Raw genomic sequence first — 12,230 nt, 5'->3', positions numbered from 1 at the left:
AGGAGGAGGAGAGGAGATAATAAAGAATTAAAGATTTTGTTGTAGTCCCAGGGATATTTGACTTTTATAATGCACGAATCCTTCTGTTTTTTAAGTATATCTTGGGATCACAGTCACATTTCATTAAAGAATAAAAAACAGGAGTTCCCGTTGTGGTTCAGTGGTCAACGACTCCGACTAGGAACCGTGAGATTTCGGGTTCAATCTTAAGGATCCGGTGTTGCTGTGAGCTGTGGTGTGGTCACAGACACGGCTTGGATCCTCTGTTGCTGCGTCTCTGGCATAGGCCGGTGGCTACAGCTCCAATTTGACCCCTAGCCTGGAAACCTCCATATGCCACAGGTGTGGCCCTAGAATAGGCAAAAAGACCAAAAAATAAAAATAAAGAATAAAAAACAGCTTGTCTGTTCCTGTCAATTTTGACTGAATTTCCTTTCAAGACGGCCTGATTTTATCAGAGATCATTTCATAGTATTAGACATCTTCCCAAATGACCAAGAAAAACTCAATTCAGAAACTAAAAAGATGGCAAGTTACAGTTTTTGAAAATATATGGCTCCACCTACCAACCCTGGGATCCCCACAGCAGAAAGTAGCAAAGGCTAAGCTGGAGTTAGGACAGCTTCACAGAATATAAGCAGCTGAACCCAACAGCATGTTAAAAAGATACACTCTGACCAAGTGTTTTATCCCAGGCGTTTGAGTGGTTCAGTATATAAAAATAAATCAGAAAAAGCATTTGACAAAATCCAACATCTTTTCATGATAAAAACATGCAGCAAACTAGGACTAGATGAGAACTTTCTCAACATGAAAAATAATTTTTATGAAAAATCCAGTTTACATCATACACAGTGGTGAAAGATGCAAGTCCCAGACACAGCAGTTAGGCATGGCAAAAGAAATAAAGGTAGCCAAAGTGGAAAAGAAGTAAAGCTATTCACAAATGACATAGAAAATCTGTTCCCCCCCCCAAAAAAAAAAAAACTACTGTGGCTAATTTAACAAAGCTATAGGATACAAAACAACAACATTCAGAAAAGTCAGTTGTGTTTTTTACACCAACAATGAATGATCTCAAAAGGAAATTAAGAAAATGATTCCATTTGCAATAGTATTCAAAGAATAAAGTACCCACAGATAAATTTAACCAACAATGTGAAAAACTGGGAGTGCCCAGGCATTTTCTCGGGTTTGAAAGAATTTTGCTCTCCAGCTTTATTTATTTATTTATTTATTTTATTTTATTTTGTTGTTGTTGTTGCCATTTCTTGGGCCGCTCCCTCGGCATATGGAGGTTCCCAGGCTAGGGGTTGAATCGGAGCTGTAGCCACCGGCCTACACCAGAGCCACAGCAACGCGGGATCCGAGCCATGTCTGCAACCTACACCACAGCTCACGGCAACGCCGGATCGTAAACCCACTGAGCAAGGGCAGGGACCGAACCCGCAACCTCATGGTTCCTAGTCGGATTCGTTAACCACTGCGCCACGACGGGAACTCTCTCTCCAGCTTTAGACTGTGATGTGGTCGAGCTTGCTCTTAGAATTAGGTTCTTGTGGTCGATTGCTGTTAGGAGCTGTATACTGTACAAATAAACTTAATAGCTTCAAGTCTATACCTTTTTGAGGGACTTTTAAGAAGTCACCTGCCAAGAATAGTGTCGTCGGGGGGATGTCTGTGTGGACGTGTAATATCACTTCTCCTGCAGCGGATGGGGACAAGTTGACATAGCATTCTTGTTTTTTTTTTTTTTTTTTTTCAGAACTCACAATTCTTTATATGCACCAGAAATGCTAGCCAAACTAGGAGAACCTTTCAGCAAGGCTCTGGATATGATTGATGCGGAAAAATCTACTATTTTAGGTAAGAAATCTAGACCTTTCTTTTTCTTGAAGTTCACCTTTAAAGCCTTGTGTCACCTTCTCCTCCCCTGGCTCTGACTTGACTACCTGTTTGTCTGGAAATGCATATGATGGAGTTCCTGAAGCTCTCTGGGAGCAAGTGCGTTTTCTTCCTTAGCCTTCAGAGAAGGGCTTCAGAAGTGCATGCACATACCCCCAACTTTAACCCCCTCCTTCATCTCTTTAGCACCCAGCTGGTGGTGTGTGTTAGAGCCTTTAGATTATAATATTTTATTTTTATTTTTTGGTCTTTTTGTCTTTTTAGGGCCGCACCCGTGGCATGGAGGCTCCCAGGCCAGGGGTCTAATCGGAGCTACAGCTGCTGGCCTACGCCATAGCCACAGCAACGCCAGATCCAGGCCATGTCTGCAACCTATACCACAGCTCATGGCAGTGCTGGATCCTTGACCCCGCTGAGCAAGGCCAGGGATTGAACCTGTAACCTCATGTTTCCTAGTCAGATTCGTTTCCACTGCACCACAACGGGAACTCCAAAGCCTTTAGATTATTAAAAAAAAAAAAACCATGTTTTTTTTTGACCTGAGGATATTGGCATACTTTCCTGCTTTTTGTACTTGGTGGGGAGTGGGGGCAGGTGTTAAAACAATTAAGCTTGAATAGCTTTAATTAGTAAAATATTATGTATGGTATTAATTTTTTTTAAGGAATAGTCTCTTAGTCAAGTTTCCCAATTTTAACCTTGATCAGAATGTTGCTTTATGAAGTTCCCATTGTTGGTGCAGCAGAAGCAAATCTGACTAGGAACCATGAGGTTACAGGTTCAATCCTTGACCTCGCTTAGCAGGTCAAGGACCCAGCATTGCCATGAGCTGTGATGTAGGTCGAAGACATGGCCCGGATCTAGTGTTGCTGAGGCTGTGGTGTAGGCCAGCGGCTGTAGCTCCGATTCGACCCCTAGCCTGGGAACCTCCATATGCCATGGGTGCAGCCCTAAAAAGCAAAAAAAAAAAAAAAAAGGAATGTTGCTTTAACTCATTTTTCTCATTAGCAAATAACTACACAATCATCATTGTGATGTGTGCTATGCAGGAGAGTGACTGAGAGTGTTCACTGGGAGACCTGAGCCAATCCTGGAGAGGAGTCAGACGATTGCCTCCCAGTGGAAACTTGAAGGATGAGCAAGGGCCAACCAGGTTGGGGCAGACAGAATGGCAGGTCCATAATCCTGTGGCAAGCAGAATAGAGAGGTGACTTGTGCGGCTGGAACACAAGAGAACAGGGCAGTTGGTTATAAGTTAGAGCTGGAAACGCCCAGAGTTGTCTAAATCTTGTGCTCATCTCTGAAGCTTCATGCTGGCTCACCATCACAGCCCCCACAGTGTTTCTTTGCACCAGCTATGACCTTGGCCTGGGCCTGGCCATGATGAAGCAATCAAGTGAGCATGTTCCCTTACCTGTGATGTTAATGAGAGGAAGAGTGTTTGTCTTTACAGAGCTCATGTCTGTCTATCTTGCCTAAATGGTCCTGGGCCATTTCTTTTCTTTTTTTTTTAGGGCCGCACCTGCAGCATATGGAGGTTCCCAGCCTAGGGGTGGTTGGAGCTGTAGCTGCCGACCTACACCACAGTCACAGCAACACCAGATTTGAGCCGTGTCTGTGACCTGCATTGCAGCTCATGGCAATGCTGGATCCTTAACCCACTGAGCGAGGCCAGGGATTGAACCTGCAACCTCATGGTTCTTAATCAGATTCATTTCTACTGTGCCACGACAGGAATTCCTCTTGTGGTTAATTTAAAAAATTGGTGTAGGGAGTTCCCTGGTGGCTCAGCAGATTAAGGATCTGGCATTGTCACTGCTGCGGCGCAGGTTCCCCCTGGCCTGGGAATTTCAACATGCTTCAGGCACAGCCAAAAGAAAAAAAAAAGTAGGTGTTGCTTCATCACCCACCCCCTTCCTCTTGCTATTGAAATGTAGGACCAACCCCAACATGCTAGAATGAAGGAACAGTTCCCTCTGGCAGTGTGCAACCATGAGCAAGACTTGAAACAATCGCCTCTGATGAGAAGTGTAGATTTTTTTTTTTTTTTTGCTATTTCTTGGGCCGCTTCCGAGGCATATGGAGATTCCCAGGTTAGGGGTCTAATCGGAGCCGTAGCCACCAGCCTATGCCAGAGCCACAGCAACGCAGGATCCGAGCCGCGTCTGCAACCTACACCCCAGCTCACGGCAACGCCGGATCGTTAACCCACTGAGCAAGGGCAGGGACCAAACCCGCAACCTCATGGTTCCTAGTCGGATTCCTTAACCACTGTACCACCACAGGAACTCCAGAAGTGTAGATTTTTTTAAGGCAATTTTTAGACTGAGATAAGTGGGTTTCATTTTGATCTGCTATACATTTTGTGCCTTTGTATAAAATTTTGCTTGAAAGAGGTTCTTTGACTTAAAAAGGAAGGAGGACGTATCCAGTGCATTATGGAGAGATCATTTTGGGCTATCACTGTGTGTTTTGGTATACATTCCACCTGAAGAAACCCAGGCAAAAGTTGGAGTACTCAGATCTAGTCTGAAGTCCTGGACACTTAAATAGCTTTCACCTTTTCCTGGGAAGACAGTGTAGCAGTCACTTTTAGGGGACCTGTGGGCACCTCAGCGGGTAGAAGACTTGCTCAGCTCCTTTGCATTTATAGCACTCCACCCCCACCCCCAACCACCTCTGCCTGCTGGAGGGTGTTGGCTGGTTGAGGCAGTGAGGTAGCAGGTTCCTGAGCCATCTCTGTCTGTAGGATTACCTCAACCTCTCCTGGACCTGAATGACTCTCCTGTCTACAAAACGATCTTGGAAAAAATGCAGCGTTTCTTCTGCACCCTCTATGAAAACTGGTAAGGAACCAATGCTGCCTTTCCATATTCTCCTCCTAGACATGCGCTGTATAGGAGTGACCTTGAGTTGGACTTCTGATGTGGAATTCTAGTGTGCAGGTAATATGGGGAAAGAATTGGACAGGAAGCTAATGATTCCAGTATCAAAATGAACAGGCTGCTTTGCTGCAATTTTTATTGTCACATGTGCCTCAGTCCTAGCCATGACTTGATATTTTCGTGTCCATCTTGTCTGTTTCCAGTGTGTAAAATGATGCAACCATAGTAGACGATACAGTGATGGAGATGCATTTTCTCAGACTTCTCACTGCTCATAGCCTAGTTTTCATGGGACATGGGGAGGTGGCTGGCCAGACTTTGTCTGTGGTCCTGGTTGTGGGATGGGGAGGTACCTGGCCCTTCTGTGTGTACCAACATCCCCAGGGCCTTGGCCTCACTAACCCAGTGCCCGGGTCAGCCAACTAACAAGAAATTCTCCATTGTAAATCTGTATTACTTAGGAAGTAATGAAAGGCTACTGTTGGTCTTGGATACCAACATCTTTGTTTTGAAATGATGCTAAATCTGCTGTTAAGTTTCTTTAAGGGGTTCCCTTGTGGTGCATCGAGTTAAGGATCCCACATTGTCACTACAGTGGCTGGGGTTGCTGCTGTGGCACAGGTTCGATCCCTGGCCCCAGGAACTTCCATATGCCACCGACGTGGCCAAAAAAGAAAGAAGTAAATACAGTTGCTTTTCTAGCTGAGAAGTCTTCTTGTAGACTAGACATTCCTAGGGCAGTCAGGACTAATAATGACAGAGAGTGGACTTGACAATGCCTGTGATTTTCCCGTACAGTTTCCACATCCTAGGGAAGGCAGGCCTTTCCATGCAGCAGGACTTCTACACCGTGGAGCAGCTGTCCACCCAGCTCCTCAACTCTGCCTTTGTCAACTTGGACAATCTTCCTGACTACCGACTCAGACCCTTGCTTCATATCCTTTTAAAAATCCCTAGATAACGTTACCAAAGGGCCAGATGATTCCAGACAGAAATAGTTCATAGGCAGCAAGAGAGCCAAGCTGTGTGGAATAGATGGAATCATTTTCTTAGTATATAGTAACCACATCAAAAGGACCTGAAGGTTGAGATAAATAGCAGGGAAAACCTGAAAGCCCAGGGGTTCTTGAAAGCTCTTTCCTCTTATGAGTAGACATCTTTACCAACCCATTACCTGGAAAGATGAAAGCTGAAGCTTTTATCCTTTTTTGTTGTTCTGTCAAGTTCTTCCTTTTGAAGAAGCACTCTTGTACTGCTTTCTCATCAGACTTTTGCTTGTTTTGGGGACTATTCTTCTTCCCTGAGGTTACGAGGAGCATAGTGAAGGAGTTCATTGCAAGGGTGTGTTTTACTTTCCCCTACTTTCAGGCAACCCATAAAGGTGCAGGTGGTAGAAAGGCCAGTTCAACTAAAAATATAATGGAATTGAGTATCTGCACAGCTTAGGATTTGGGGGGAAGTTGGAAGGTTTTTACCTGTTAACACAGGATGTTCTTGGCACCGTGCAAGTCTTTTGGGGGTTGGCTCCACCCAAGGGCTCAACCTGCTGCCTCAGGTCTCCAGGCCCGCCCCGGGGGGGGGGGGGGGGGTGTGCACTCATGTGCTAAAGCTTCTTAACCTGCTGCGGCACGGGTCTTCGTGAAGCCTCTGGTGCTCGCCTGTACTCCCGAGTACTATGAAAGCCTGGTGTCGCCCATCGTTGGGCCTCTTTTCACCTACCTCCACATGGTAAGCAGTCATGACGTCAGGAAAGGGGAGCAAAGAGGCCTCTTGGAGTGGGTGGCCCCTCATGAGTCCCACAGATCAAGGGTTCCTGAAAGGATAGTTGTGCAGCTATCCATCCTTGCTGCCCTGGAGGGAGAAGCCGCCTCAAAACCAAACTGGTTCAGTTGCCCCCCAAAGCACCTGCAGATTCTGCTCCTAACCACCTGCTAACAGAGGAGAGATGATCAGGAAAGTGCTTATCCTGGGTCTGTTTCCCTGACTTTGGGTTAAGCAGGGCGACCACTTGGGCAGAGAATAGGTACGTCCAGAGAGATCTCGGAATTATAAAATTCTTGATCCTTTCCAAGCAAAGAAGTGTTTGATGTGCTGCTCTTGTCAGGGGTGTAACAGAGGTTACAGAAACCGTATCTGGTTTTTTAACCTCATGGGGTCTCCCAGGGCTCAGTGGTTGTTCCCTAGACTCAGCCTCAGCTAATTCTAATGATGAAGTGGCCCTTAGATATTATCTGTTCCGGCCTTCTCCCCAGTCTAGCACTTACATCATCTTTGTTTTCGCAGAGGCTTTCCCAAAAATGGCAAGTCATCAACCAGAGGAGCATGCTGTGGTGAGCAAATGTCTTCTCCTTGGTGGATGAGCTGGCAGCCAGGTTTGGGGTGGGGGAGGAAGGATTTTGCTATCCCAGGGCTAGAAGAGAAGTGGGTTTCAGTCATTCTCAGCCTTTAGATGGCTTGTCTGTGACCATTAGGCAGACTCAGCCCAAGCCTAAGGGACAGGGGGTCCTTTAGCTGCTTCCGGTGAATGCTTAGGCAGTCTTAGCCACTTAGGATTCTGATCCATTCCCCTCAAGCCAGCTGGATACAGCCACAAGTAATAATGCCCCTCAGTGGCCCCCTGCTCCCCATTCCTAACATTTGAGTGGAATGAGGACCAGAAGGAAGTGGGCACACCAGGTCTAGCTCGGGTCACTGCTGCTTTTGCACACTTCTGGAACTGGGCCCCTGGTTTTCTACAGTGAAGATGAGACGACAGATGAAAACCCAGAGTCTCAAGAGATGCTGGAGGAACAACTGGTGAGGATGTTAACCCGAGAAGTCGTGGACCTGATCAGTAAGTGGCGTGTGGGAACCAGGGGTAGAAGACAAGATTTTTCTGGAAATAGAGCTAGTCACTTACCTAACATGTTTGCAGGAACACTGCGTAGTTGATAAATAATTAACTGGATAGAAACTAGGTAATCCTAAGTTGACCTAAAGACACTTTATGAATTGTGAACTGAATTATAATTGTTCATACTAAGGCCAAAATATGAGGAAATGGTCTAGACTGGCAGGAGGAATTTGAATTAATGGTACGAAAACCTTCCCAGCCTTGTTAGAATGAGGGAAATTTTTTAGTTCTTAGACACGAAGGTGGTTTTATTTTTCATTTTTGGGTCAGTTCATTTGTTTGAGATCCAAAGTAGACCAAGTACGTATCAGGCATCTTTTCCTGTTCATTTACTCTCAGATACTTTGGTAATTTCCCTCCAATTAATTGAACTTGTAAAGGGACCAGAACACAGTCTGGTCAAATGCTTTGATACTGTTGGTGAAGCCGACCCTGTGCCTCAGCAGTAGCCCAACTCCTCAGCTGCCCCGGGCCTGTGTGGGCTCCACTGGCCTGAGCTGGCTGTCAGCTGGTGGTGGGAAGCCCAGTAACCCTGCTTTCTTGCTTTAGCCGTGTGCTGTGTCTCAAAGAAGGGTACTGACCACACTGCTACTCCCGCTGCGGATGGAGAGGGTAAGTGAACCCGTTGTGGCCCTTGGGGGTCAGCCGTTAACCCCTAAATATTGTTACTTCTGTTATCAGGTCAGTTCCTAGAGAAACTGTGTGCCTGGCGGTCTGGGGAGGGGACGTCGGTCATCTGGCTGTTATCGGGGCCGGCCCCTCGCTCTATTCACAGTCCCAGCCCAAAGCCTCTGCACTTGGGGTTGCTGTGGTCCAGCATGATTGTTCTCCCAACTGTCGCTGGCCTGTCCCCTTCAGGTCTCTGTTCAGTTGTCACCTCTGAGAGGTCTTCCATGACCAGCTATCAAAAATAGCAATGCCAGCCTCTAGATTCTTCCTTGGCTCTGTCTTAAGTCCAGCACTTAGCACTACCTGACATTGGGTTTTATTTATGTATTCACTTATTACTTATCTCCCTCACTTGAATTAACTCCCATCTGGGGAGGGACTGTGATATCCCCAGGAATGCAATTAATGTCTATAGCAGTGGGTCCTCAAATATTTGTTCAGTGACAGAAGATCCTCAGCATTGCAGCTTTTTTTTTTTTTAGAGCCACATTCGTGGCATATGGAGGTTCCCAGGCTAGGGGTCGAATCGAAGCTATAGTTGCTAGCCTACACCACAGCCGCAGCACCGTGGGATCTGAGCTGCATCTGCGACCTACACCACAGCTCACAGCAATGTCGGATCCTTAGCGCACTGAGTGAGGCCAGGGATCAAACCCATGTCTTTATGGCTATTAGTTGGGTTTGTTAACCGCTGAGCCAAAACGGGAGTTCCGTATTTGCAGGTTTTTACACTGTCCAGAAAAATCCCTTGTTTTGCAGATGTACCGCTAGCTGTATCTCTGATCTGCCACGGGCAGGGCCTTCTCCACCCTCTCAGGAGGCTGGGGGCTGCCCAGTGCCACTTTACCACCAGTCAGCCCACAAAACTCTGCTTTCCTTTACTTAGTGGGCTTCCCTCAAAACAGGACAGCTCTGAAAGGACTGAGCTTAACATTCTGCTCTCTCCGTACAGATGAAGAGATGATGGCCACAGAGGTAGCCACCCCGGCCACGGCAGAGCTCACAGACCTGGGAAAGTGTCTGACGAAGCACGAGGTGGGTGGAGGGGCAGGGGAGTTTCTCGTTGCCCAGCCGGGGAACCCGCTTCCTCTTTCCTCACTTCTGATGCCATCAGGAGCTTTTGGGTTAATAATCCTTTATAGGAATTAAAGTGTCTGGTGCCTAAAGCTCCCAGAAGCCAGCAGGGAAAGGCACAGGACCGTGGCGTTCCCATGCCGGGTGGGCAGAGGCTCTCAGAGACACCCGGGCACGCTGAGGACAGTCCCTGGTGTTCACCCTCCCGCAGGCCTGTGCTCCATCTCCTTCCTGCACACAGGTTTTCTATTCTGTGCTGGTTGGTTTTCTTTCTTTCCTGGCCTGATAAGCATAGAGGAAATAAAAGTAGCTACTGGCTACTCTTATCATTCTCCTGCTTACCTGTCAAAACTCTAGCTCCTGACACAGAAGAATACAGAGAGCTTGCTGCTGATGTTCCCGTTGTAACCCCTCATCCTCTCCCATTAGGATGTTTGCACAGCGCTGTTAATTCTAGCCTTCAACTCCCTCGCCTGGAAGGATACTCTGTCCTGCCAGAGGACCACCACGCAGCTCTGCTGGCCCCTCCTCAAGCAAGTACGCTCTCTCCCCTTTCCTCCCTGCCCCTTATGAAACCTTTGGGTCATGGGGATTGACTGGATCAGCTGGAAGAACTGGGGTGCTGGGGCCTTCAGAGTCCCGTCCCCCCTTTGGCCCTGAGCACATTGTCTCCCCAGGTGCTGTCGGGGACTCTGCTGGCAGAAGCTGTCACATGGCTCTTCACCAGCGTGCTGAAGGGCTTACAGACACACGGGCAGCATGACGGCTGCATGGCTTCCTTGGTCCACCTGGCCTTCCAGACGTATGAGGCGCTGGTGAGTGAGGAAAGCATGGGGACAGGATGGCTTGTCCCTCACAGCCCGCTCCCTGTCACTTGGGCCTCTTCCTGAACGTAGGCATCCTCCTGATGGGAGATGTGGCAGGGAATGGGAAGGCGGCAGGGCCCAAACCTGTGCCATTGAGTGGGTTTATCCCTACTTTTCAGCGTCCCAGGTACGTGGAGATAAGAGCTGTGATGGAGCAGATCCCTGACATTCAGAAGGAGTCTCTGGACCAGTTTGACTGCAAGCTTTTGAACCCCTCTCTGCAGAAAGCGGCTGATAAGCGCCGGAAGGACCAATTTAAACGCCTGATTGCTGGGTGCATCGGGGTAGGTCCTTGGTCCATTTTGCAATCTTTTGAGACCAGGTGTGCCAGCAAATCAGAAGCCAGCTGTAGTCCTGACCATTAGGGGGCGATGATCCTTAACCACCTACCGCTCAAGACCCAGCATTCCTTCTTTCTCATTTGTTTTCCGCAGAAACCCTTGGGCGAGCAGTTCCGAAAAGAAGTTCACATTAAGAATCTTCCTTCACTTTTCAAAAAAACAAAGCCAACCCATGACTCGGATGCACTGGACAACGATGAGGGCGGCCTGGCCACCATCTTTGAACCCTGAATCAAGCTTTCAGGCATCCTTCTTTGACCTTTATTGTCATCTCTTCTTCCCCTTTGTAGCTAATCTCTAGGCCCCTCTCCACTGCACCTCACTTTCCACCTTCGTCAGCCTGGAGAGAGGTCCAGGTCTGGAGCTGGAGAGAGTGGGCCCTGTAGTAGGGCCAGAAGTCATTATACTAAAGTCTCAAGAAAGGGAGGTAGGGCTTCTACCGTTCTGTCTAGATTTCCCAGGTCTCTCCCATTCTACTTGGAGTTTTGGCTTTTCCAAAAGTGAGAAGCCAGAGCAGAGTGGCCCCTATCCCCAAGCCCTCTCACCCCCAGGCAGCCGTATACACCTGTGCAGAGTGACAACCAGGGGGCTCTGTACCTGATGCTGTACTGGCTGGGCTTACGGCCAGGGCTCAGCCCTGAACTACTTGTGCCAGAGTTTCTCTTGGACCTTTGAGAAATCCCACCAAGCCCCCTTGCTGCTGGGCTGGCTGGGAACCCTCCCCATCCCCCAGGGGTGTATCTGGGTCAGGTGCTGAGTGAACTGAGTTTGGCCAATTCCCACTTTGTTTTGAGCAAGAATCTGATGGGCTCCATGGTAGAGGCTAAGCTCTGGGCACAGTGTCACGATAGTACCTTCAGGGACCAGGGCTGGGCAGGGGCCGTAGTGTTCTCTGATATCCCTTAGAGCTCACACATTTTGTCCTTCTGTGAATGACCCTTCAGTGTGGTTTCCCCAGCCCCCCAGGGTCCACTCAGGCACAAGAGCCACAGTACCCTCTCTAGTGTCACATGATGCCGTTGGCATTTAAGGATAATCCAGACCAACTAGGCTACATCTGTGACAGCAGCTAGCAAAGCCACTGGTCTCCTCTCCTAGCTGAGTCCAGGTGCCTTCAAAAGTCTCATGCTCTTTCAGACCCCCCTGGTCACCTCCTTCCTGGGCCATTTCTAAAAAAAAAAAAAAAAAAAAAAATGCCTTCCCATCACAACCTGTATTGTGAGTCTCCAGTCTGTTCTAGATGTCACTGGATGGCCCCGTAAGTAGAGGGGACATGGATATGGGACCCCAGTCTTGAGGTCACTGCCGGCCATAGACAGGCTTGCTCCATACTGAAACCATAGCGTGTGTCCAGGTGCTCTGCACAGGCCGGGCACTGAGCCAATCCACCAACCAGGGTTTCTGCAAGGACCGATGGAGCAGCATGAGCCTAAGCTAGTTTTTAGCTGGTGTGGCCCCCAGGCAGGGTAGAATCAGGAAGAAGAGAAGCTGGGGAAATGGCCTAGAGTTCCTTGTAGCTCTTCCCATGGCACAGACTTGCTCCGTGCCCTCTTTTGGGTGGTGCATTGGGCTTCTTACCAACTGAGGGCATCTCAGC

The 12,230-nt window shown here is 48.2% G+C and overlaps 1 protein-coding gene across 1 annotated transcript in view; it reads left to right on the top strand.

The window, feature by feature from the left end:
* The window catches only part of XPO5 (exportin 5), a 38,844-nt gene extending 27,001 nt beyond the window's left edge, over window positions 1–11,843 (top strand). The window contains exons 21-32 of the mRNA XM_047795308.1: window positions 1,766–1,866; window positions 4,655–4,751; window positions 5,589–5,725; window positions 6,421–6,518; window positions 7,074–7,120; window positions 7,529–7,623; window positions 8,233–8,295; window positions 9,305–9,387; window positions 9,856–9,963; window positions 10,104–10,241; window positions 10,412–10,576; window positions 10,727–11,843. Coding sequence (XP_047651264.1) covers window positions 1,766–1,866; window positions 4,655–4,751; window positions 5,589–5,725; window positions 6,421–6,518; window positions 7,074–7,120; window positions 7,529–7,623; window positions 8,233–8,295; window positions 9,305–9,387; window positions 9,856–9,963; window positions 10,104–10,241; window positions 10,412–10,576; window positions 10,727–10,864 — 1,270 coding nt within the window. The 3' untranslated portion in view covers window positions 10,865–11,843. The remainder of the gene's footprint in view (window positions 1–1,765; window positions 1,867–4,654; window positions 4,752–5,588; window positions 5,726–6,420; window positions 6,519–7,073; window positions 7,121–7,528; window positions 7,624–8,232; window positions 8,296–9,304; window positions 9,388–9,855; window positions 9,964–10,103; window positions 10,242–10,411; window positions 10,577–10,726) is intronic.
* The last annotated feature ends 387 nt before the right edge of the window (window positions 11,844–12,230 follow it).

Source organism: Phacochoerus africanus, chromosome 9, assembly GCF_016906955.1.
Source record: "Phacochoerus africanus isolate WHEZ1 chromosome 9, ROS_Pafr_v1, whole genome shotgun sequence".
Lineage (NCBI taxonomy): Eukaryota > Metazoa > Chordata > Mammalia > Artiodactyla > Suidae > Phacochoerus > Phacochoerus africanus.
Note: the sequence above shows the minus strand (reverse complement) of the source record. Positions and strands in the feature narration are given on the sequence as shown.